Raw genomic sequence first — 27,806 nt, forward strand, 5'->3', positions numbered from 1 at the left:
TGCTGCCCCCTCACTGGCATCCACTGCTAAAGAAAATGGTCTGTCAAAATCAAGAGATTTTAAACACAGGGCAATGGCATAGCATCTCCTTTAAATTTTCCAAAGCTGCCTGACAAACTTTAGCCCACACAAATTTCTCTGCTTTTTTAAAAAATGATTGGTTAAAGGAAGAGCAACGTCAGCAAAATTTCCTGTAATATCCTACCATTCCTAAAAACCTTCTCACCACTTTATTGCCATTGGGAATAGGAAATTCAGAAATTGCCTTCACCTTAGCTTGAATAGATGCAACTTTGCCATGACCAACTACATGACCTAAGTATGTTACAGTAGCATTTGCAAATTTACTTTTTGCTAAATTAACAGTTAAGTTTACTTTGGATATTCTTGCAAACTATTTGCCCAATTCCCTTAGATGCTCTTCCCATGTGTCACTTTTTGTGACCAAGTCATCAATAGTGAAGGAGGAAATAGCAGAGGCTCTGGCGGTAATTTTCCAAATGTCATTATATATGGGGATAGTGCCGGAGGATTGGCGCATTGCGCATGTGGTTCCGTTATTTAAAAAGGGTTCAAGGAGGAAGCCTGGCAACTATCGGCCTGTAAGTTTGACGTCTGTGGTAGGTAAATTAATGGAGAAAATTCTTAGAGATAGTACTTATAAACATCTGGATAGACAGGGTCTGATCAGGAGCACTCAACATGCATTTGTGGGAGGAAGGTCATGTTTGACCAATCTGATTGAATTTTTTGAAGAGGTGACTAGGAATGTGGATGAGGGTAGCGCAGTGGATGTTGTCTATATGGACTTCAGTAAGGCCTTCGATAAGGTACCACATGGAAGGTTAGTTAGGAAGGTGCAGTCTTTAGGTATAAATTTTGAGATAGTCAAATGGATTGAACATTGGCTGAAAGGGAGAGGCCAGAGAGTGGTAGTGGATAATTGTCTGTCAGGTTGGAGGCCGGTGACCAGTGGTGTGCCTCAAGGATCTGTATTGGGCCCATTGTTGTTTGTTATTTACATTAATGATCTAGATGATGGGGTGGTGAATTGGATTAGTAAATATGCAGACGATACTAAGATAGGTGGAATAGTGGATAATGAAGAAGGTTTTCAAGGATTGCAGAGGGATTTGGGCTGCTTAGAAAAGTGGGCTGAAAAATGGCAGATGGAATTTAATGCTGATAAGTGTGAGGTGCTTCATTTTGGTAAGAAGAATCAGAATAGGACATACGTGGTAAATGGGAGAGCATTGATGAATACAGAAGAGCAGAAAGATTTAGGAGTAACGGTACATCGTTCCCTGAAGGTAGAAACTCACGTGAATAGGGTGGTGAAGAAGGCTTTTAGTATGCTGGCCTTTATCAATCATTGCATGGAATATAGGAGTTGGGAGGTGATGTTGAGATTGTATAAGACGTTGGTGCGGCCTAATTTGGAGTTCTGTGTGCAGTTCTGGTCGCCTAATTATAGGAAGGATATAAACAGAGTGGAGAGAGTGCAGAGAAGGTTTACCAGAATGTTACCTGGGTTTAAGCATCTAGAGTATAGGGAGAGATTGGACAGATTAGCTCTTTATTCTTTGGAGCGTAGAAGGTTGAGAGGGGATTTGATAGAAGTATTTAAGATTATGAAAGGGATAGACAGAGTGGATGTGGATAGACTATTTCCATTAAGAGGAGGAAAGATTAAAACAAGAGGACATGAGTTAAGAATTAAGGGGCAGAGGTTTAGAGGTAACATGAGGGGGAACTTCTTTACTCAGAGAGTGGTAGCCGTGTGGAATGAGCTTCCGGGAGAAATAGTGGCGGCGGAGTCAATTGTATTATTTAAGAAAAGGTTGGACAGGTATATGGATGAGAAGAAGATGGAGGGTTATGGGCATTGTGCAGGGAGGTGGGACTAGAAAGGGGTGTTTGGTTCGGTGTGGACTAGAAGGGCCTAATGGCCTGTTTCCGTGCTGCAATTGTTATGTTATGTTATGTTATAGGCATCTGCATGTGTTAATCCTTGGATTATCAAATTAGTCATTCCTTGGAATGTTGCAGGGGCATTTCTCATGCCAAAATGTAACACATTATAGTCATATAAACCAGATGAAGTTACAAAAGCCGAAATATTCTCTCATCTCTCAGTTAGAGGCACACACTAATAACCCTTCAACAAATCCAACTTAGTAAGAAATTTAGCTTTCCCAATTTTATCAACACAGTCATGTATTCTTGGAATAGGATAAGCACCTGTTTTAGTTACTGAATTAACCTTCCTGTAATCTGTACAGAACCTAACAGGTCCATCTGGTTTAGGTACCAGAATACAAGGAAAACTCCAATCTGAGTTTGAAGGTCTAATAATATAATTTTTCAAAGTATATTCCACCTCCTGATCCATGATTTTACTTTTCTGAATGTTTATTCTACATGGGTGTTGCTTTATGGGACTTGCTTCTGCCACGTCCACATCATGATAAAACACTGATGTCCTTTTCGATGCATCAGGAAACAAATTTGTATATTTCAAAATTAATTATTTCAACTGCATCTGTTCTTGTGGCTTAAGATGGACTAACTTTTCCTCCAAATTTTCCAAACTTGCTGAGTTAGACAGGTGCACAGGAACCACGGTTTATTTAAGGTTACCCTCACAAGACTCTGTTTCCATAATCTTATGATCCATAACTTCCTCAACCCTGTCAACAACTAACACTTCTGATACAGACTGTTCTCCACTACCCTTATCCTCTAAATAAGGTTTAATTGATATCCACAAGCCATTTCTTTAATCTCCTGTTCACTTATTGCTTTGTCCCTTAAGTCACTAAGATCTGTATCTGTCCTTTGTTGCTGAATTAACTCTTTCCTTGACAAAGAGAAATCTTTACTCTCACAATTAACCTGCTCTTTCAAAACTATTTCAAAAGCACTGGGCAAGTCTCCATCAAATGGATCTTCCTCAGCTCTCATCATTTTCTGAGACAAAGACCTTGTTACAGCACATGCAGGATATATCTCACAATCCTCCTTAACATGATCCTAACTAGGCTGATTTATTAATCTCAAAACTGACCCAACTTTATCCTCTGCCAAATCATTCCCTAATAAAAATGAGACTCCCTGCATGGGCAATTTTGAAATAACTCCTTTAACTAATTCTGAATTCAGCACTACGTGATGAAGAGATATTGACTCTATCCCACCTCCAACATCTTTAATCAAATTTGCCTCCTCTTTGTCAGTCTTTTGATTAAGATTTAAAACATTTTCCAACAACAGTGACAGAGCAGCTGTGATTATCCTTCCTTTACTGAAACCAAGCCCTCTGACACAAAAGGTTTGAAAACATTCATGACACCCTTACCAGGTTTGGCCCATCTGCTCTCTTTAAATGCAACTGTCTAAATACACGCTTCTGGTAAAACCTCCTTTTCTCGTCTCTTTCAATACTAAATAATTTGCAATAAGATGACCAGGTTTCTTACAAAAATGACATACAAATCCAGAAGTTCTGTCCTTTTCTACCTTACCTTCATCTTTTCTCTTAACATTCTCCCCAGACATAATTTCAGGTTTACTAGTCTGCTCCACATTAACCTTCTGAACAGGCTTATTAATCTGTTCCAAATTAACTCTCTGAAAAGGTTTCCTATTCTGAAATGTATTTTTGTGACTCAGGGCATAATAGTCCGGTAGCCTAACTGTTTGCTGCCACGTCCCCACGTCTCTCTCATCCAGGTAAAATTTAATCTCATTTAGAACACACCTTTTAATTTCCTCAATTAATATCAATTCTCTCAATCTGTCAAAGTCATTATTAATTCCTTTTGAGGTGCACCAAAGGTCCAAACATACAGATAGAATCCATATAAGATTGGTTTCATGTTTTGACCAAACTCCTAAATTTTTGTCTATATGCTTCTGGACCCAACTCAGAAGCTTTCAATACTGCTTGTTTAGCAGTATCATAATTTGCCACTTGCTCTGTAGTCCATTAGCTTTCAATACTGCTTGTTTAACAGCATCATAATTTGCCACTTGCTCTGTAGTCAAACTAGAGGATGCAATTTGTGCTTTTTCCTTCAATACATTTTGGAGCATAAGAGGCCATTTTTCTTTTGGCCATCTTGAGCTCTCAGCAACCTTTTCAAAAAGCTGAAAATATGTATCTATATCTCTCTCATCAAAAGGAGGAACTAGATTTACCTCTCTACCAGCCCAAAACCTCTCCCCAGGAGTTACAGCCTCAATTCTCTTACCTCCCTCCATCTCAATTTTTAACATCCCTAATTGAAACCGTCTGTCCCTTTCAATCTTTTCCAAGTCATATTTTGTTCATCTTTCATCGTCCTCCCTCTGTTTTTCAGCTCCCTCTAACTCATATTTCCTCCATTTTTCAGCTTCTTCTCTTTGTTTTTCAGCTTGATCTGCCTCATATTGTTGTCTCTGCAACGTAAAGTTTTGTTCCTCTCTTTCCTCTTCCACCCTCAGTTTCTCCAACTCCAATTGCAACTCAAAAGATCGATCCTCTGGAAAATTATCCAAGTCTTTCTCAACAAATTTTCCCTCATCTACAAAATATTTCACTATAATCCTCAGTATTTGTATTTTCCTCATTCAATGCTTGACTTCAGCCAGCTTTATTGCCTTAGAAATAACCATCAGTTCCTCTTTTCTTTTGCTCTGCAGGTGATGGCTGTGACAAAAATGTATCAACATCCACTGCTGCTGTTATTCACGTACACAAGCTTTAAATTCGTTTGGAAAAACCAATTAACTAATAACTCCACCTTCAAAATGTTTTTTGATTTATATTTGGCTATTCATTGACAATTTGTATTTCCTTTAAACTTTTGTTGTCAAGCATCCCAGATTATGAATATTCTAGACACCATCACAAGAGAACGAATCCCATAATATTATTATTTTCAAACGTCTAATGTATGTATAGACATTCATCCCTCAGATGGCAGAACTGGTTTCCTCTCCCTCCCTCCCTCCAATTCGAGTAATTGTTCTTTCTTATGTCCTAAGTGCCTTGAATGCCATTCATTGCAAAACTCCAATTTTCAATCTGAAATGACGAGCCCTCAAAAATGTTATGAATCCAGAGGATCCCAAAACCCAGCAGCAATAGATATTCATCAAGACAAATGGTTACTTAACCAAAAGTTGCTTTTAATTATCTTTAAACATGAAAATAGGATCAAACTTTATCTCTATAAAGTATATCTATATAAAATACAAACACAACATAATCTGTCACATGTCTATGACATTGTATTCATGTCAATTTTATACTTCTTCCACACATTTTCAAATCACTGCAAACATTTCAAAAGAATCTTCTGCATCAGCAATGATCAGTACTTCAAACTTCACCAGGAGATGGCACCACCAAATCTCTGCAGATATTTGATGAGCAAAGGAACTATTAAATCACCATCTTCCCCAAACCATATTTGGACAATGAATTATGACTGTAATTCACCACAATTCTGGCAAGTGAAATGCTTCTGCATTTCTCCTTTTCAAATTAAAATGATTTTCCACAATAGCATTAATTTCATTTTAAAAATGATCCAATTTTATTTATAAAAAATGAGTACATTCAAACACATTTTTAAAATATGTCAAGAATTGCCACGTGCACCTTTTTTTCTGAAGCCTCCCATTTTTGACTATTTTTCAGGTTTGGCTCGCTTGTTCTGTGGCAATTCACTCAATGACACCATCACAATGCGCCCCAAATTCAGGCCAGTGAATAAGCAAAGGAATTTCTGGCGAACCTAACTGTGTGTCAGATGAGTACCCTGTTGCTTGGAGCTTATATTTAAGAATGTTTTCTACCTAAGGAATGAAGTGTTGTTTAAAATTTCTCTCACTGGGGTCTCAGTTGCAGTGAGCCAAGTGAACATGTAGAGGTGATAATGCAAGAGAGAATGAAATCCATAACAAAACCATCAATCTGAATTGAAATGCAAAGGTTAAATCTGTTGAGCAAGGATGTTGAATTAAAAAATACGATTCAGGGCACCTTCAAAATGTTTTTTGATTTATATTTCACTTTTCATTGACAATTTGTATTTCCTTTAAACTTTTGTTGTCAAGCATCCCAGATTATGAATATTCTAGACACCATCACAAGAGAACAAATCCCATAATATTATTACATTCAAACGTCTAATGTACGTATAGACATTCATCCCTCAGATGGCAGAACTGCTTTCCTCTCCCTCCCTCCCTCCCTCCAATTTGAGTAATTGTTCTTTCTTATGTCCTAAGTGCCTTGAATGCCATTGATTGCAACATAGTGGAGGCACAGTTACTATCTCGAGTGACTTTTGCCTATTTTCCAACCTACAATATAACCTTAGAGTCGCTGTAAAAGGGAACCCATTTCACAACCCAGGATGGGCTGTATACATTTTTAGTAGTTTTAGATTATTTTAGAATAACTGAAATATCATACCTTCCACAATCTTAGATTGTCCTATACCCATTCACTTCTGTAACATAAGGTAATATGCCAATAAATATACACACAAAGTCTTATAAAATGGAATGAGGCAACTGACTACATAAAAATCAAGTTTAGCAATGTTGGGTGGATAGTGAATGTAGGCCTGAATACAAGGAAACTTTGAGAGGATTGTTTCTCCCAAACTGCTCTATCAAATGAGTCAAGGTCAACTTTAACAAGCATTTTACCAGATAGACCATCACTCTGACAATTGAGAGGTGAGAGCCGCACGAGAATATGTAAATAAACAGGGCACAAGAAGTCATCAGCTGTATTCAACGACACTCCCAATGTGTGGTTAGATGTTTGTAGCAATCTTGCACACTCCGATAACAAACAACATGATACTTGACCACAGTATTCAAATATCCCAATCACCCCTGAAAACAGATTTGAGGAAGGGGCCTCGATAACAGATTAAAGTTGTTGGTTTGTTCAGTCTGAACTTCTGTGCAGCAATAATCCACAAAGCCTGAGTTTGTTATTCGGCATTAAGAAATAGAGTGACAGCAATAAATCCACAAATTTGCTGCCAAGATGCTTCTAAAAGCCCTCTATTGCACGTGCTACAAGTTTATGGAATTCTTTTAAACCCTTGCATTAAGTATTCATCAAGTCTTTTGAAGTCAGGACAGACACATTTTGCAAGGATCAGAGATTTTTTTTTAGATATATCGAGAGCTCTTCTCTCCCTGTCTCAGCTAAGGAGGAACTAATATAGAGTTTGGACACAACCTTCTTGATCCCCACTGGGCAGTCCACTTACATTTTGGGTGAGTGTTCACTTCTATCGCAGGTCAAATTTAGAACTATGCCATGTATAAATCAGAATAGGATATACTAAACAGACCTTCTGAAAAGCATTTTATAAATGGACGCTCACCTTCACATTTTAAGCCTTGACGCACTAATCCCCATAACATCTCTCCACAGTAATCACAGAAAGTTGGAGCTTTGTAGGAGTGAACATAAAGAGTATGAGGTCGAATCTGGAAATCTTCAACAGTAGCTAGTGCTGGTAAAAAAAGTAAAAGAAAAATTAATCCTTGTGAAGAAATGCCTTACAATGCCTGTTCATTTTGACTTCATTTGTACACTCATTATTTCGTTAAAATAAATTAGAAGCATTTGGTCTATTGTCTGTTAGTAATCATGCCTATTCCCCACATTGCAGCACTTTACGTCAGTTGCCCACATCAAATCAGTTTCTCGTATTTTTTTTTAACTGCATAGGAGACAACAAAAGCTTTGAATCTATGCAGTCTTATTTCCCCAATTTATTTGAACCTGACGGAAGTTCATTAAGATATGAAAGGAAACTGCAGCAGTGGAGTATAACCTATGTGGACACAGGGAGAACATATAAACTCCATTCAGGCAGCACGCAAGGGACGTTGGAGCAGTGTGGCAACAATTGTAGCTGCTATACCATTGTGCGACTCATTCAGCATGAAGAGAGCCATGGACTAGTTGGCCCAAGGGCTTGTTTCGACTCAAAGTGGATGATCACTTTCATATAAAAAAACGTCCTCAAACAGAAAAGTATATTTTTTTAAATCTTCAAACAACCAAAGATAAAAACCATGTGAGAGTTATATAATGATACTCAAATACTAAGGGAGGCCACAGACAGCCAGAACATTGGCAGAAAGACTTGTAATGTAAAGAAATATCTGAATAATTATCCTTACTATTGCTCCTAACAATGGCTCAAAAGATTCCGCACAGTTTTTAGTGCTGGTAGCCTGCACAGTTTCAATGTTCTCCCATTTAATAACTTAAACACGTTATATTCTCCTCGTGACACAGCCCACTACGTAATAAACCTTTCCTCAAATGTTTCTAGAATCATAATTTGTTTTACGACGCAGAAAGACATTGTGCGGACAACGACGCCCAAGCCAAATGAACTGTAGAATCCCACTTTGCAGTTAGTTATCAACAGTTCACCCAGGTATTTTAGATGTCATGAGATTTCCTGCCTGTCATCCACAAAACTTGCTCATTTGCATGGATCAATCAGCTTATTTGGAGTAAAAGTTATGCCTTGGTTTTACAACGTTTCACCAATCCTGCTTTTCCCAATCCTGCTTTCCACCTGCTGCATCTTTTCCCAGAAAGTACAGTCTAACTCTGATTTATCCAGAATTGGATTCTACTAAATTCTCCTGTATCTGAAAAACATTTAAAAATTTTGGATAAACGAGGACATCCAAAACAAATCAGAAATCCTCACTTATCCAAAAAATTTTCAGTGCCGAACTGACTTCACAGATTTTTTAAAAATTCACCTGACATGAAGCGATTGTCCTCGTTTCAGGTAACTCTATGGATCCATAGCATGCTACAGCACAGAAAACAGGCCATTTGGCCCCTCTAGTCTGCCGACTATTGTTCAGCTAGTCCCAATAACCTGCTCCCATTCCATAATCCTCCAGATCTCTCCCATCCATACATCTATCCAATTTATTCTTAACACTCAAGATCTAGTTAGCATCCACCACATCAGATGGCAGCTCATTCCACACTCCCACCACTCTCTGTGAAGAAGTTCCTCCTAATGTTCCCCCAAACCTTTCCTCTTTCATCCTAAAGCCATGTCCTCTCCTAATCTCAGTGCAAAGAGCCTACTCACATTTACACTGTCCATACAACTCATAATTTTGTAAAGCTCTATCTAATCTCCCCTCATCTTTCTACACTCCAAGGTATAAATTCCAACCTGTTTAATCTTTCCCTGTAACTCAACCCCTGTAGAGCTCGTCGAAAGAACCAAAGACTTGTTGATCCAAACCAAGGCTTTTATTAGCAAAAGACCGGAGCTCTTCACAGGTGGCCGACCAGTCCGGAATGATCCGACCTGGCTAGGGACACAACCCTTTAAGGCCCAAACAATAGGTGTGGCTTAGCTCTCAGCCAATCGCTGTAAGCACAGTCTAGATACAGTAACTATATACACTATGTACATTGGTGATAGATCTGTACTATCACATTCACCCCTTCTTGGAGAATTGACCCGGGGAAAAAAAAAAAACAAAAACGAGGGAGAGAATGAAAAGGGGTAGGTCAAGGACTGTAGCGGTCAGGGGGTCTGACCATCCGGCGTGACCGCTGTGGTGCCGGGATTGGGGTCGCTGGAGTGGTGTCACCCGCGGGCTCATCGGGTGCGACTGCTCCGTCGCTCAATTCCCCAGTCGTTTTGTCGGCAGGGTGGCCCGAGTCATTGGGGTGCTGTTGGTCCTTCTGTTGCGGCACGGGGCCTGGAGCATAAGGAGTTGGGGGGTTTGCTGGGTCTACCGCGTCCTGAGCTAGGTCCCGCACCGAAACAGTGTCCTCCCGCCCGTCTGGGAACTCCACGTATGCGTAATGTGGGTTCGCGTGGAGTAGAGTCACTCGGTCGACCAAGGGGTCATTCTTTGAGTGCCGGACGTGGCGTCGCAAAAGGACGGGGCCAGGGACGGTGAGCCATGCCGGTACAGTGGTTCCCGATTCGGATTTCCTCGGGAAAAGGAACATCCTTTCGTGGGGGGTGGCATTTGTTGCAGTACATAGGAGGGAGCGGATGGAGTGTAAGGCACTAGTGAGAACCTCCTGCCAGTGAGAGGTGGGGAGACCTTTAGACCGGAGAGCCAGTGTAACCGCTCTCCATATGGTGGCATTCTCCCTCTCGACCTGGCCATTACCGCGTGGGTTATAGCTCGTGGTCCTGCTTGAAGCAATGCCACACTCCAGAAGGTACTGTTGCAGCTCTGAACTCATGAATGAGGACCCCCTATCACTGTGGATGGAATTGGGGTACCCGAAGATGGTGAAAATACTGTGAAGGGCCTGTATCACTGAGGTGGCAGTGGTGTCTGGGCAGGCCACAGCGAATGGGAAGCGGGAGTATTCGTCGATGGCCGTAAGGATGTAGGTATTACGGTTGGTCGACGGTAGGGGTCCCTTAAAGTCTACGCTAAGACGCTCGAAGGGGCGGGTGGCTTTGATGACGTGGGAGTTATCCGGACGGAAGAAGTGGGGCTTGCATTCGGCGCACACCGAACAGGCTCGGGTCATGGAGCGGATCTCCTCAATTGTGTAGGGTAAGTTGCGCGCCTTGACAAAGTGAGCAAACCTAGTGACCCCTGGATGACAGAGCGCCTCATGGAGTTTCCGTAGTCTGTCCATCTGTATGCTGGCGCACGTCCCCCTGGAGAGCGCGTCAGGCGGGTCGTTGAGCTTACCAGGCCGGTACAGGATGTCATAGTTAAAGGTGGAGAGTTCGATTCTCCATCTGGCGATTTTGTCGTTTTTTATCTTACCACGCTGGGTGTTGCTGAACATGAAGGAGACCGCGCGTTGATCAGTCAACAGTGTAAAGCGCCTCCCAGCGAGGTAATGTCTCCAACGACGTACCGCTTCAACTATGGCCTGGGCCTCCTTCTCGATCGAGGAGTGTCTACTCTCCGGACCCTGGAGGGTTCTGGAGAAGAAGGCTACAGGCCGACCGGCCTGGTTCAAGGTGGCTGCCAGGGCGAAGTCGGATGCATCGCTCTCGACTTGAAACGGGACAGACTCATCGATCGCGTGCAGCGTCGCAGCAGCGATGTCAGATTTGATTCGATCGAAAGCCGCTGTGGCTTCGGTCGAGAGGGGAAAAGAGGTGGTCTTGATAAGAGGACGTGCCTTGTCGGCGTAGTTTGGAACCCATTGTGCGTAATAAGAGAAAAGGCCCAGGCAGCGTTTGAGAGCTTTCTGGGTATGTGGGGGGGGTAAGTCCATTAAGGGACGCATGCGGTCAGGATCTGGCATGACTATCCCGTTTTCCACCACACAACCTAGAATAGCGAGTCGTGTGGTCCGGAAAACACACTTGTCCAAATTGTAAGTCAGGTTTAGCTGACGGGCAGTTTGAAGAAATTTGTCTAGGTTGGCGTCATGGTCCTGCATGTCGTGGCCGCAGATGGTGATATTGTCCAGATACGGGAAGGTAGCGGTTATCCCGTTCTGGTCCACCATCCTGTCCATTTCCCGCTGGAAGACCGCGACACCATTTGTGACCCCGAATGGTACCCTGAGAAATTGATATAGCCGCCCATTCGCTTCAAAGGCCGTGAATGGTCGGTCCTCGCAGCGGATCGGGAGCTGGTGGTAGGCCGAACGTAGGTCAATAGTGGAGAAAATGCGGTACTGGGCGATCTGGTTCACCACATCCGTGATGCGTGGCAGGGGGTACGCATCCAGGAGTGTGAAGCGGTTAATGGTCTGGCTGTAGTCGACCACCATCCGTAGTTTTTCCCCATTCTTGACAACCACCACCTGGGCTCTCCAGGGGCTTGAACTGGGTTCGATGATGCCCTCATCCAGCAATCTACGCACCTCACTCCTAATGAATTGCCTGTTTTCGTAACTATATTGCCGACTTTTGGTGGCCACAGGCTTCCAGCCAGGGGTGAGGTTTGCGAAGAGTGCTGGCGGGGCAATCCGGAGTGTGGAAAGGCCGCAGGATTGGCCCCGGGGCACGGGGGCGGGTTGCTCGGGTGCTTCGGGAGTGGGGCGATGGCGATGGCAGACCGAGAGGGGGGCGTGGGGTCCCCCAAAGTGTAGGGACACCGTTTGGAACTGACACTGGAAGTCTAATCCCAGCAACACTGGGGCGCACAATTGGGGAAGGACGAATAATTTAAAGTGGGTGACCGTCACGCCCTGTACTTCCAGCGTGGCGATGCAATACCCCTTTATCCCAGTCGAGTGCGACCTCGTCGCTAATGAGATCCTCTGGGTAGTGGGGATAATGTCAAGTCCCCAATGGAGGGCCAGATCTGGCTGGATAAAACTGTCAGTTGACCCAGAGTCAAATAAGCAATTGGTGTAGTGTCCATGCACTTTAATCAGTTCCATTGCTCTGGTGAGGGGATGAGAGCATTGCTGGTTTAATGTTATTGAAGCAGTTGACAGGCGAGTTTTGCGCGATGACGTCACGCAACGGGATGACGTCACGCAACGGGATGACGTAGGCAACGCTCGAGGAGCAGGTTGGAGAACCTCCCGGAAGTGCTGTTGTGGCGGGTGAATGGTAAGTAGTGGGGTTTGTAGTTGCTCGTGATCGGTGGTCGGGCCCTGGCGGTCGTCAGCGATGGACGCTAGGGTGAGCACCTGGTTGGCCGCGGCGGCGGTAGCGTCGGCCCCGGGGGTGTCTGTGGCGGCAGCAGCAGCGGCGGTAGCGTCGGCCCCGGGGGTGTCCGTGGCGGCGGCAGCAGCGGCTGTAGCGTCGGCCCCGGAGGTGTCCGTGGCGGCGGCAGCAGCGGCGGTAGCGTCGGCCCCGGGGGTGTCTGTGGCGGCGGCGGCAGCAGCGGTAGCGTCGGCCCCGGGGGTGTCCGTGGCGGCGGCAGCAGCGGCGGTAGCGTCGGCCCCGGGGGTGTCCGTGGCGGTGGCAGCAGCGGCGGGCGAGAGGCAGGCCATCACCATGGTTGCGACGGTGGGTTGCCCCTTCCGGGTTCGGCGTCTCCGTGACGTCAGGCGTTGCCGTGCAGGGGAGCCCTCGCTCTCATTGGACGAGAGCTCTGGGGAAGATGAGTTTGAATGGGAAAGCGGCGATTGGGCTTCACACGAGGCACTGTGTTTGCTGGCGGCCATTTTAGACCTACAGACTGCAGCAAAGTGGCCGTTTTTAAGGCACTTCTGGCACCTGGCTTTTCTTGCTGGGCACTGGGATCTGCTGTGCTTGTTCCTCCCGCAGAAATAACATTTCGGGTTCGCACGGGGCAGGGTAGCAGCAGCCGACAGGCCGTCAGGGGTAGGGTAGAAGGGCACTTTACTCACATCAGAACGAGGGGTCCAGTCCCTAGAGAGCTCGGCGGACTTTAAGGCTGCATCCTCCATTGTGATTGCAATCCGGGCCACGTCCTCTAGTTTTTCTACCCCTTGTTCGAGCAAGCGCAGCCTCACTTCGTTCGATCGGAGCCCAGCCACATAGGCATCCCGGACGAGGTCGCTAGTGATCTCGGCAGCAGTTTTGTCCACACAGTTACAGTCCTTGCCCAATGCCTTTAGTACTTGTAAATATGCCCTGCTGGACTCACCGGGCTGTTGTTTCCTCGACGCAAGCATGAGCCGGGCATGAACTCTGTTCACCGGTTGATCATACAGTCCTTTCAGTACCTTTATGGCTGCGGTGTAAGTGGTCTCATCCTGGATGTTCTCGTAGACTCTCAAGGACACCATAGACAGCAATGCTGTTAGACGCTGGTTATCCTCCTCTACCTGAATGAATCTCAGGAAGTTTTCAAAGTTCAGCAGCCAGAACTTAAAGGCTTTGAAGGCTGTAGCTGACTGTGGGTCGATATCAAGTTTTTCTGGCCGAGTTAAACGCTCCATCCCTTTCAAAAAAAATTCCTTTTGCTAATAAAATTGTAGAGCTCGTCGAAAGAACCAAAGACTTGTTGATCCAAACCAAGGCTTTTATTAGCAAAAGACCGGAGCTCTTCACAGGTGGCCGACCAGTCCGGAATGATCCGACCTGGCTAGGGACACAACCCTTTAAGGCCCAAACAATAGGTGTGGCTTAGCTCTCAGCCAATCGCTGTAAGCACAGTCTAGATACAGTAACTATATACACTATGTACATTGGTGATAGATCTGTACTATCACAACCCCTGAAGACTTGACAACATCTTTGTAAATGTTCTCTGCACTTTTTCAATTTTATTGATGTCCTTCCTGTAGCTTGGTGACTAGAACTGCACATGATATTCCAAATTTGACCTCACCAATATCTTATATTACTTCAACATAACATCCCCACTCCTATACTCAATACTCTGATTTATAAAGGTCAAGATGCCAAAAGCTTTCTTTACAACCTTGTCCACTTGTGACGCCACCTTCAGGGAACAATGTACCTGTATCCCCAGGTCTCTTTGCTCCTCCACACTCCTCAGTGCCCTACCATTTATAGTGTACATCCTTCCTGGATTTATTCTTCCAAAATGCAATACCTTGCACTTATCTGCATTAAACTCCATCATCCATTTATTGGCCCATTCTCCCAGTTCCCCAGCAAGCTTTGAAAATATTCCTCATTGTCCACTATGCCTCCTATCTTTGTGTCATATTACAAGCTCCCGTTTTATTAAAATGGGATTATCGCTGTAAGGGATAGTATAGCCAGGAGGAACTGAATGGTCACAGTTAATAGTTAACATTTTACACAAGCACCATCACAATACAGTCACAGCCCAGTAACAATATGATACATTGGAAAGGCTTGTCACAATCTGTTCCAGATTCAATATCTTTGTAAAGACATTGTGATTTTGCAAGGGAGAACCATGCTGATGGCTGAATAGAAAGCAGCTTCTTGAAGCAGCTCTTGTGGCCAGCCATTTTGTGGAATTCATAACAAAGCATGCTCTGAGAATGACTGGGCTTTTTCGGTGGATTGACATGTGCCATGAGAGTCTTTTTGGAAGCAAAGTGGTTCATTTTGATTGTGACTAACAGCGAAGGTCACTTGGAGAGACCGGTGCCAGGGGCTTGGAAGCTTCATGAAGGCCGTCCAGTTTAAGCCTTGCCTACAAAAGGACCAGGAGTGTTATGACCACAGCTCGTGAGAATGGACATTTCTTCAAAGGCAACGCAAGGAGAATTCATGAATCTGTAGCAGCCACAACTCCAGTCTTCCCATCAGCTCATCATTAAATCTGGGCATCAAATTTCAAAGCCCTGCACTTCAATTCTGAATTTAAAAGACTGAACTTTGAAGTAACTTTCTAGAGATTTTGGCCTAGACTTTAATGGTCCGGGTATAAGCCGCACGCACGCACGCACGCACGCACGCACGCACGCACGCACGCACGCACGCACGCACGCACGCACGCACGCACGCACGCACGCACGCACGCACGCACGCACGCACGCACGCACGCACGCACGCACGCACGCACGCACGCACGCACGCACGCACCTGTGCATAGCTGGGAATTAATGTTTTAAAATGAAGCACTGTCTGGTTCATTGTCTATTGTTGCTCGTTACGTGCGCTTCATAACAGTCGTCTGCAAACTTGCTGATCCACTTTACCATGTTCTCATCCAGATCACTGATATAGACAACAAACAACAATAGTCCCAACACGGATCACTGAGGCACACCACTCGTCACAGGCCTCTAGTCTGAGAAGCAACCATCTACTCTCACTCTCTTTTCTCCCACACAGCCAATTTCGAATCCATGTAAACCTAGTGTCTTAACCTTCTGAACTAACCTCCCATGTGGGACTTTGTCAAAGGCCTGACTAAAGTCCTTGAAGACAACACCCACAGCCTTTCCTTCTTCAACTTTTGTGGCAACTTCCTCAAAAAACTCTACAAGGTTTGTTAAAAACGACCTACCATGCACAAAGCCATGCTGACGGTCCTTAATCAGCCCATGCCTGCCCAAATACCTACATATCCTATCTCTCAGAACTGCTTCCAATAATTTACCTCCTACTGACATCAGACTCACTGGCCTGTAGTGACTTGGTTTACTCTTGGAGCCTTTCTTAAACAGCGGGACAACATGAGCTATTCTCCAATCCTCCAGCACCTCTCCTGTGGCCAAGAACATTTTACACATATCTATCATGGCCCCTGCAATGTCAACACTTGTCTCCCTCAAGGTCCGAGGGCATATAATATTCAGCTCAGGGGGTTTGTCTACCTTTATTCAATGTAAGGCAGCAATCATTTCCACCTCCTTAATCTCCATATGTTTCATGACACTTCCATTTGCTTCCCTTCCATCCTAATGCACTATGCCAGCTTCCTGAGTAAATACTGATGCATAAAAACTGATTAAGATCTCCCCCATTTCATGAGGCTCCATACATAGTTGACTATTCTGATCCTCTAGGGGACCAATTTTGCCCCTTATTATCCACTTACTCTTAATATACTTATAGAAACCCTTTGGATTCACCCTATCTGCCAAAGCACCCTCATACCTTCTTTATGCCTTCCTGATGTCCTTTATCTTACATTTTACATATTCTACAAGTACCTCATTTGATCCTGTTGCCTATACCGATTATACATCTTCTTAATTATATCACCAATATCCCTTGAAAACCAAGGTTCATTATTCCTTTTAATTTTGCCTTTAATCCTGGTTGGAACTTTCAAATTCTGCACCCTCCAAATCTCACCCTGGAATGCCTTCCAGACCCATCTTTGCCAGAAAACAGCTTATTCAAATAGACTCCTCTGAGATCCTTTCTCATTTCCACAAAATTGGCCTTTCTCCAATTTAGAACCTCAACTCAAGGACCAGACCTATCCTTAGCCATAAGTAACTTGATCCTTATGTCATTATGGTCATTGGACCCAAAATGCTCACCTCCACAGACTTCTGTCACCCGACCTGCCTAGTTCCATAACAGGAGATCCAGTATTGCATCCTCTCTTGTTAGTACCTATAAATATTGATTTAGAAAATGTTCCTGCATATATTTGACAATTCCATGCCATCCAGTCTTTTTACAGTAACAAACTCCAAGCCATTCCCTCTCTTTCCATTTCTTCTTTATCTTTCCCTATTCACTTTTCTCTGCAACTCTCTCTCTCAAACTGCTTGCTACTGTCTCCAAACCACAAGCAGTCAGAGAATCACTTGACCCAGCATCATCAAGGAGCGCGGCCTCCTGGGCAGGAGTGGGATGTCGGGCTCCTGGCAGTGGCGGGGACAAGAGGATCCCACCAGGTACAGGACCTCACTAGGAAGGTGTCGGTGATCTGTGGCGGCCAGCATCTTTTTGGTGAGAATTAAACATTATTTTAATGCTTAAAAAGTCTCCTCTTATTGATTGTTGTTGTTACAAGTGATTTGCTGTTGCTACTGGGCTGTTTTTAAAAAGTGACCAGTGCTCCGAAAAAAAAGTATATCCGACATAGGCCCGGTACCGACCATTCGAATAATAAGGGTTGTACTGCACCATCAATAAGCTTAACCCTTATTTGTCCCAGGTAGCCCCGCCACTAACTCACAATTAACAACTTCCGAAGAGAGAGAATACATATGAAGCAAGCCCAGTCTGTGAGCATGTAGATCGATTCACTGATTTGTTTCATTTCTCTTGGCCTTCAGCATCACCTTTTCAAACTCTTCCATCACAGCCATGGCCCAATGACAAATCATCTCTTTCAAAGACAACTTCAAGGCCTCATTTAAAATCAAGGCATCAGTACAAGTAACATAAACAGAACATCATGTTCAACTTGAACACAACCTTCAGCGAGGATACTGGAGATGACTAATTACACTTATTATTTTTTAATTAAAACTGAAAACTGATTTTTTTAAAAAATTCGTTGCAAAACAAGGTGAGAATGAATCCTGCAATAATGAGGAAGCTATGACATGCACTGGGAAATTGCCATAACAGAATCAGCATAAAGCATCCAAGCCCATCCAAAATTCAGATAAGGGAACAGCTTCTGCCAACAATATCCTGTTTTCATCCATTTACTGCTGCACTTGTACCCCCGGCCTTCCTTCCAATAATCAGCTGTCAATGCTTGCTCCGTTTCCCTTTTGTACAGTGGACAAAAGATATTGAGAGACCCATCAGAACACAGACAAGAACAGGCCCTTCATCCCATGTGTTGGGGCTGAACTTAATGCACAAGTTAAACAAAAATTCTGCTGCTTGCACATCATGTATATCCCACTATAACCTGCATATTCATGTGCCCTATTTAGAAGCCTCTGAAAGCATCTGTTTCCACCACTAACCCAGGCAGCCTGTTCCAGACACCTAACACTCACTGTGTAAAAAAAACTTGCCCCACACATCACCTTTAAACTTCTCTCACCATCCACCCTGCCCCTCCCCCACCAACCAGCATCACCTTAAATGCATGTCTTCTAATATGTGACATCTTTACCCTGGGGGAAAAAAAAACATCTGTTCACCCTATCAATGCCTTTTATAATTTTATAAACTCTTATCATTTTGTCCAACTGATAGGCAAATCTAAATAGGGGTCATATACATTGAATGGTAGATAATTGAGGAGTGCAGAGCAACAAAGGGATTTAGGGGTTATGGTAAATCGTACCCTCAAAGTTGATACTCAGGTGGATGGTGTGGTGAAGAAGGCATTTGGAATGTTGGCCTTCATAAATCGGAGTACTGAATTCAAGAGTTGGGAGGACATGATGAAATTGTACAAAGCATTGGTGAGGCCAAGTTTGGAGTTCTGTGTGCAGTTTTGGTCACCAAATTATAGGAAGAATATAAACAAAATAGAGAGTGCAGAGAATGTTGACAGGATGTCAGGGTTTGAGTTACAGAGAAAGGTTGAGCAGCCTGGCGCTTTTTTCTCTGGAGCGTAGAAGATTGAGGGGGGATTTGATGGAGGTGTTCGAGATTTTAAAAGGGACAGAGAGAGTCAACGTGGATAGGCTTTTTCAATTAAGAGTGGGGGATATTCAAACCAGAGGCCATGGTTTGAGATTGCAGGGGGAAAATTATAAAGGGAACATGAGGGGAAATTTCTTCACGCAAAGGGTGGTTGGGATGTGGAATAAGCTTCCGGCAGAGGTGGTCGAAGCAAGGACGTTATTTACATTTAAGGAAAGACTGGATAATTACATGAGGGGAGAGGATTGGAGGGGTATGGACCAGGTGCTGGTCAGTGGGACTAGGAGGGTGGGGATTTGTTCTGACATGGACTAGTATGGCCGAACTGGCCTGTTCTGTGCTGTATATGGTTATATGGTTATATGGTAGCTCATCCTCCCTAAAACAGCCTATTATGGACTCAGCACATCCTTCCTGTAATGGGGTGTCCAGAATTGTACACATTACTCCATGTGTACATAAACTAAAAGTTTTGTATAGAACTCCTCATTCCATGAAGAGTAAACCATACATTTAATTTATTCCCACATAAAGAGCAGCACCCATGCTCGCTCAATTTTTGACATGTACACATGCACAAGACTGAAGTTTACAAATTTATTGCTAATAATGGCACATTTTCAACATCTGTGGGTGCAACTATTACCATTTACCACATTTTAGGTTCCAAACTACACAATTATTCTTCACCTTAAATTGATACTGACAATAGCTATGTTTCCACTCTTTGCCTGGCCATTAAACCGTTACTAGGTGCTCTCTAGATACCTTTATTCCTGGTGGACAGGAGGGATAAGCCAAGAGTCCAACATCAGTGATGGTGAAACTATTGGAAAAAAATCACCTTGGCTTTTTTCCTAAGGAGAGATCCTATCTGACTAGTTTAAATTAATTTTTCAAGGAGGTGACTAAGTGTCTTAATGTATGGTGGTTGAAATTTTGTTCATGTGCACACAAGTGGACCAGCCGCACACATACTGTGGCCACAAGAGTGATTCATCCTTGGCAAGGTCTTTTCACTATTTGTAAGACACAAACCAGGAACATGATGGATTAGACTCCATTTGCCTCACCAAGTGCAGCATCAACACTTCTCTAAGAGCTCGACATTATCCAGGTCAAAGCAGCCTGAATGTTTGCAGCCTTTCCACTATCCTAAGCCACAGGTTCTTCCTTGACTGACACACAGTGGCTGCAGAGTGTAGTAACAAACAAAGCGCTCTGCAGTTATTCACCCAGGTTACACTGATGGTATGTCTAAGCCCACAATTTCGACTGCCAAAGAGGATACTGCCAAGTGCAGCTAACCCACCAAGACATACTCACAGAACGTAGCACAGCACAGGAATAGGGCCTGCGACCACAATATGTGCCAACTATGATGCCAATTTAAACTGTACATAGTCTAAATCCCTCCATGCCCTGCATATTAATGTATTCACTCTATTGCTTCTACCATCTCTCCCCAACACCCTCACCAGCACATTCGAGGCACCAACTAACATTTGTATAAAAACTTTCATTCTTTCCACTGCACTCATTATATCTTCAAAAAACTCCAGTAAATTTGTCAAGCATGACTTGCTCTACCTGAATCTATAATGTGTCTGCCTGATGGAACAATTTTGATCCAGATTGTCTTACTATTTTTTCCTTAACCATAGATTTAAGCATTTTCCCCGACTACAAACAGTAAGCTAACTAGCCTATAGTTACCTATATATCTTTTTCTTCTTTTTTTTCTTTCTTTGGCTTGGCTTCGCGGACGAAGATTTATGGAGGGGGTAAAAAGTCCACGTCAGCTGCAGGCTCGTTTGTGGCTGACCAGTCCGATGCGGGACAGGCAGACACGATTGCAGCGGTTGCAAGGGAAAATTGGTTGGTTGGGGTTGGGTGTTGGGTTTTTCCTCCTTTGCCTTTTGACAGTGAGGTGGGCTCTGCGGTCTTCTTCAAAGGAGGCTGCTGCCCGCCAAACTGTGAGGCGCCAAGATGCACGGTTTGAGGCGTTATCAGCCCACTGGCGGTGGTCAATGTGGCAGGCACTAAGAGATTTCTTTAGGCAGTCCTTGTACCTTTTCTTTGGTGCACCTCTGTCACGGTGGCCAGTGGAGAGCTCGCCATATAATACGATCTTGGGAAGGCGATGGTCCTCCATTCTGGAGACGTGACCCATCCAGCGCAGCTGGATCTTCAGCAGCGTGGACTCGATGCTGTCGACCTCTGCCATCTCGAGTACCTCGACGTTAGGGGTGTGAGCGCTCCAATGGATGTTGAGGATGGAGCGGAGACAACGCTGGTGGAAGCGTTCTAGGAGCCGTAGGTGGTGCCGGTAGAGGACCCATGATTCGGAGCCGAACAGGAGTGTGGGTATGACAACGGCTCTGTATACGCTTATCTTTGTGAGGTTTTTCAGTTGGTTGTTTTTCCAGACTCTTTTGTGTAGTCTTCCAAAGGCGCTATTTGCCTTGGCGAGTCTGTTGTCTATCTCATTGTCGATCCTTGCATCTGATGAAATGGTGCAGCCGAGATAGGTAAACTGGTTGACCGTTTTGAGTTTTGTGTGCCCGATGGAGATGTGGGGGGGCTGGTAGTCATGGTGGGGAGCTGGCTGATGGAGGACCTCAGTTTTCTTCAGGCTGACTTCCAGGCCAAACATTTTGGCAGTTTCCGCAAAGCAGGACGTCAAGCGCTGAAGAGCTGGCTCTGAATGGGCAACTAAAGCGGCATCATCTGCAAAGAGTAGTTCACGGACAAGTTTCTCTTGTGTCTTGGTGTGAGCTTGCAGGCGCCTCAGATTGAAGAGACTGCCATCCGTGCGGTACCGGATGTAAACAGCGTCTTCATTGTTGGGGTCTTTCATGGCTTGGTTCAGCATCATGCTGAAGAAGATTGAAAAGAGGGTTGGTGCGAGAACACAGCCTTGCTTCACGCCATTGTTAATGGAGAAGGGTTCAGAGAGCTCATTGCTGTATCTGACCCAATCTTGTTGGTTTTCGTGCAGTTGGATAATCATGTTGAGGAACTTTGGGGGACATCCGATGCGCTCTAGTATTTGCCAAAGCCCTTTCCTGCTCACGGTGTCGAAGGCTTTGGTGAGGTCAACAAAGGTGATGTAGAGTCCTTTGTTTTGTTCTCTGCACTTTTCTTGGAGCTGTCTGAGGGCAAAGACCATGTCAGTGGTTCCTCTGTTTGCGCGAAAGCCGCACTGTGATTCTGGGAGAATATTCTCAGCGATACTAGGTATTATTCTATTTAGTAGAATCCTAGCGAAGATTTTGCCTGCAATGGAGAGCAACGTGATTCCCCTGTAGTTTGAGCAGTCTGATTTCTCGCCTTTGTTTTTGTACAGGGTGATGATGGTGGCATCACGAAGATCCTGAGGCAGTTTACCTTGGTCCCAACAAAGCTTGAAAAACTCATGCAGTTTGGCATGCAGAGTTTTGCCGCCAGCCTTCCAGACTTCTGGGGGGATTCCATCCATACCTGCTGCTTTGCCACTTTTCAGTTGTTCGATTGCCTTATATGTCTCATCCAGGGTGGGAACCTCATCCAGCTCTAGCCTTAGGGGCTGTTGAGGGAGCTGGAGCAGGGTGGAATCTTGGACTGAGCGGTTGGTACTGAAAAGAGATTGGAAGTGTTCTGACCATCGGTTGAGGATGGAGATCTTGTCGCTGAGGAGGACTTTGCCGTCTGAGCTGCACAGCGGGCTTTGGACTTGGGGTGAGGGGCCGTACACAGCCTTTAGAGCCTCGTAGAAACCCCTGAAGTCGCCAATGTCCGCGCTGAGCTGTGTTCGTTTGGCGAGGCTAGTCCACCACTCATTTTGGATCTCCCGGAGTTTGCGCTGAAGATGGCTGCATGCACGACGGAAGGCTTGTTTCGTCTCTGGACAGGACGGCTTTGTAAGGTGAGCCTGGTGGGCAGCTCGCTTCTTTGCCAGCAGCTCCTGGATTTCCTGGCTGTTTTCGTCAAACCAGTCCTTGTTTTTCCTGGAGGAGAAGCCCAGTACCTCTTCAGTGGATTGCAGTATGGTAGTCTTCAACTGATCCCAGAGGGTTTCAGGGGACGGGTCCGTGAGGCGGGTTGCAACGTCGAGCTTTGCTTTGAGGTTTGCCTGGAAGTTTCCTCTCGCTTCGTCTGACTGCAGTTTTCCAACATTGAACCTCTTTCTGGGGGCTTTATTGTTCCTGGGCTTTGGCTTGAAGTGAAGGTTGAGCTTGCAGCGAACCAGCCGGTGGTCAGTGTGGCATTCCGCGCTAGGCATGACCCTGGTGTGGAGCACATCTTGTTTGTCACTTTCTCGCACCAGGATGTAGTCCAGGAGGTGCCAGTGTTTGGATCGGGGATGCATCCAGGTGGTCTTAAGGCTGTCCCTCTGCTGAAAAAGGGTGTTTGTAATGACAAGCCGCTGTTCTGCGCAGAGCTCCAACAGGAGGCGCCCATTGTCGTTGCACTTGCCGACGCCATGCTTGCCCAGGATTCCTGGCCAGGTTTCTGAGTCTTTGCCGACACGAGCGTTGAAGTCGCCCAGGATGACAACCTTGTCGGCTGTAGGGGTACATTGGATGAGGTTGCGCAGGTCGGTGTAGAACTTGTTCTTTTCTGCTGGTTCCGCCTGGAGGGTTGGAGCATAGACACTGATGAGGGTGATGTGACGCTTGTTTTGAAGTGGGAGTCGCATGGACATGATTCGGTCCGAGAGGCCTGTCGGAAGGTTTTCGAGTTTGGAGGCAATGAAGCTCTTGACCATGAAGCCTACACCAGATAGGCGTCGTTCATCCGAAGGCTTGCCAGACCAGTAGAGTGTGTAGCCCGCGCCGCGTTCTTGGAGGCTGCCTACATCTGCCAGGCGGACTTCACTGAGAGCGGCTATGTCGATGTCAAGTCTGAGGAGTTCATGTGCAATGAGGGCAGACCGACGTTCAGGTCGGTGGCTGTCAGTCTTGTCTAGCATGGTTCTGATGTTCCAGCATGCTAGCTTGAGTTTGTGAGCATCTTTTGAGGGGGAGGACGTGGAGGGGGAGGACGTGGAGGGGGAGGACGTGGAGGGGGAGGACGTGGACCTGTCCTCGGGCTTGCGCAAAGGAGCTTTTAGGTGGAGTGCAGTGCGCGCAGTACTGGCCCCACCCTTTACACCCATGGTTCGTGTGCCGATCCGATCGGCGGCGGCCCCGATCCAGGCAGGAGCAAGGGGGAGACGGCGGCCCCGGCCTCGGTCGAGTGAGGCAGGCGGAGGCCCCGGTCCGGACAGGGAGTGGGAGGCGGCGGCCCCAGTCCAGGCACAGGGAGAGCAGCAGCGGCCCCGGCCCCGGTCCGGGCGAAGGGTAGACGGCGGCGGCCCCGATACGGGCAGGAGCAAGGGGGAGACGGCGGCCCCGGCCTCGGTCGAGTGAGGCAGACGGAGGCCCCGGTGCGGGCAGGGAGTGGGAGGCGGCGGCCCCAGTACGGGCACAGGGTGAACTGCGGCGGCCTCGGCCCCGGTCCGGGCAGTATGGACCGACCTAGGAGGGGAGGCAGACCCCTCCAGCCCGGGTAAGAAACCTGCATAGGAGAAGGCCACTCCGATATAAAACCTACGACCCAAGGACCTCGCTGCCACGTCCCAGCTTGCTTGGCCACGGCACCTATATATCACAAACACAACAAATGACTTAGTCCGCTATTTCATTCAGTACGCTGGGATGCTTTCTATCGCGACCAGGGGACTTATCTCCCTTTAGACCAACTGGCTTGCTCAGCACTATCTATTTCATGATTGCAATTAATATTAAGGTATTTGCCTCCCATCACATCCTTAACATTCCTTTTGGCATGTTAGGTGGGTCTTCCATTGACACAAAAATGTTGATCAAGGCCTCGCATTTCCCCATTACCCAATATTAATCCCCCACTTTTCATCTTCCAAGGGATCTACACTAATCCCTTATATAATTATCAAAACTTCTACAGCTCCGATTATCCAAAATCTGATTCTTCAAAACCCTCATTTATCTGAAATTTTTATGGAGCCAAACTGATCTCACAGGTTGAAAAAAATTCACTCGCCATGAAATGAGGACAATTGTCCTCATTCCAGGTAACTCCCACCCCTCTTTCCATTTCTTCTTTACCTTTCTCTATTGACTTCTCTCTCCAGCTCTCCCTCTCAAACTGCACGCTAATGTCTTCCAACTGCAAGCAGTCGGAAGAGACCCGGTGTCATCAAAGAGGGTGGCCTCCCAGGCAGGAGCGCGACCTCGGGATCAGTGGAATTCCCTCCACTTACCTCCTTCTCCCCTTCCTTCCTTCTGTTCCCTTCCTCCCTCCTTGGCACAGCAGAGGTCATGATGCCAAACTGTCCCCTCGGCCTACAACCCAACTCCCCAGTGTGTGCGTGCGGTAGCGTGGGAAGCATTCAGAGTCGGGACTTGGGAGGCAGGAGCTCTGGGAACCAGGGAGACAGGAACCCACCAACTCACTAGTGAGCATTCCACCAGCCTGGGAAGCCTCCTTGGGAATCAGTGGCAGTGGTTGTTCGGTCTCAGTGATCAGCATTTGGGCCGTGTTGGGGATCGGCGGCAGCCAGCAATTTTTGGTGAGAATTAAACATTATTTTAATGCTTAAAATGCCTTCCCTTGTTGTTTGTTGTTGTTTAAGCATCAATACAAGAGATTTGCTGTTGTTACTGGGCTGTTTTTTAAAAATGACCAGTTCTCCAGAAAATCTGTTTATCCGACATAGGCCCGGTCCCGACCATTTCGGATAATCAGAGTTGCACTGTATTTTGTACTGGCTTACTTTCGCAGACTACTGAATAGGCATGAATATGAATGAACATGCAAGAAATAAAAGGATGTGCATTATTTTATTTTTAATTTGAGCATCATTTTTCCTATGGGCCTGTTGTGCTGTACTGTTCTACATTTAAAAAAAATTAGACATAACAGCAGGGTAACAGGCTATTTTGGCCCATGAGTTCATGCCGCCCAATACCCCCAGTACGTTTCAAACGGTGGGAGGAAACCAGAGACCCTGGGGAAAACCCATGCAGACCAAGGGAGAACCTACAAACTCCTTACAGAGAGTGCGAGATTCTAACCCTAGTCCGGTCCTGATCGCCGGCGCTGTAAAGGCATTGCACTAACCGCTACACCAACCCGTACTGCTTTAAATTGACATTCTATCCTACTGGTGGATTTGAAGGATAGCGTGAACATTTCTCCACTATTGTGAATTTAACAAGGAAAATTCACCAATATTCAAATAAGACAAAATATGGCTCAGCTCAAATCCGTGAGAGACTGTCACCTGTGCTCTCTCTATCTCTATTCCACTAAATAATAAGGGCATGTTTTCTGAAAGTAGAATACATAGGTGACATTTGACTTTATCTGAATTAATTGATAATCATTAACCATGCCCTCTTAAATTTACTAAGTGCTTTTTTTGGGTTTTTTTTATTAATGATTAACTTGCCAATTTTTGACTAATTTCATCATGATCAACAACTGTAATCAGACAAAAAAAATTTAATTTGAAGCCTGTCCTTCATATAACTGGCCGATTTTCCTGACATCTCCCTGCTTCCTTTCCCTGCTACAGAATTTGGCAGCCTCGAATACGTTGGCACAGTTCCACTTTGCAAAGATTCAGATTAAAAATTATAGCTTGCTTTCACAATCGCCTCCTCATCCTCTGTCAGTATTCTTAGACGTGTACCATTTAGGTCTGTTGATTTTTCTAATTTTAATTCCATTACCTTGGCAGAGAAACTTATCTATATTTATCTTGAGTACTTTTCTTTCCATTTCCTACTCATGTTCTCCAAGAATGCCATAATGACTTGCCTCTAAATTCATAGCCAAAATACTTAAGCATTCCTGCCAATCTCTCTCTCAATGTAAATTATACCTTTAGATGCTCAAACCCTTCTTTATGCTTTTACTTTTGTGTTTATCAAAGCCATTGACACTGTTCTTTATGCTGAATGCCAGTTTCTTTCATACTAATTTCATGTGGAATGAATAAAACCAGAAAAATAATTGCCATATTATCATAGTTTTGCAGTCACCAGTAAAACCGGACAAGGAAGATTTTGCTTCCTGAACACCTTTGGCCATATTTTATGGATTTTGGACTGCTAATCACAAAAATCATCTTACAACTTTCCTATCGTATATTGTGTTTTAGATATAACCTATTCCTGTGATTTCCAGTTTCGCAAAACGATGAAATGCAACATGCCATTGAAAATTAATTTTCTGCATTTGCACTTGGATGCAGTCAGTGATGAACATGGTGAAAGGTTTCACCAAGACATTGCGTCCATGGAAAAGTGGTATCACGGCAACTGGAATCCATCAATCCTAGCCAGCTATTGTTGGAGACTGACACGAAAGACATCAGATCATAGTACATAGAACATTACAGCACAGTACAGGCCCTTCAGTTATCAATGTTGCGCCAACAATATATTACTTAAAAAAAAGTACTAAACCCTCCCTACCCTGTAACTTCCTATTTTTCTTTCATCCATGAGCCTAAGAATCTCTAATGTTTTATCCTCCTCCACCATCTCTGGCAAGGCATCCCAGACACCCACAAGCATCTTGCGTAAAAAACTTACCCCTACTGTCTCCCCTAAACTTCCCTCCCTTCACTTGGTACACACGTCCTCTGGTGTTTGTTATTCCTGCCCTGGGAAACAGGCGCTTGCTGTCCACCCTATCTGTGCCTCTCAGAATTTTGTAGACCTCTATGAAGTATCTTCTTATCCTTCTACGCTCCAAAGAAAAAGTCCCCACTCTGCCAACCTTGCTTCATATTAATGGTAATATCTTGGTAAATCTCCTCAGCATTCTCTCCATAGCTTTCACATCCTTCCTGCAATGAGATGCTGAGTATAAAAGAAAATCAGCGGCAAAACA

At 45.1% G+C, this 27,806-nt stretch overlaps 1 protein-coding gene across 2 annotated transcripts in view; it reads right to left on the reverse strand.

Annotated features, from left to right (window-relative positions):
• prkd3 (protein kinase D3) overlaps positions 1-27,806 on the reverse strand; it is a 384,168-nt gene that overhangs the window by 155,377 nt on the left and 200,985 nt on the right. For both annotated transcript variants that reach the window (XM_069930973.1, XM_069930972.1), the window contains exon 3: positions 7,401-7,532. In XM_069930973.1, coding sequence (XP_069787074.1) covers positions 7,401-7,532 — 132 coding nt within the window. The remainder of the gene's footprint in view (positions 1-7,400; positions 7,533-27,806) is intronic.

This window comes from Narcine bancroftii, chromosome 4 (assembly GCF_036971445.1).
Source record: "Narcine bancroftii isolate sNarBan1 chromosome 4, sNarBan1.hap1, whole genome shotgun sequence".
In the NCBI taxonomy this organism is placed as follows: Eukaryota; Metazoa; Chordata; class Chondrichthyes; order Torpediniformes; family Narcinidae; genus Narcine; species Narcine bancroftii.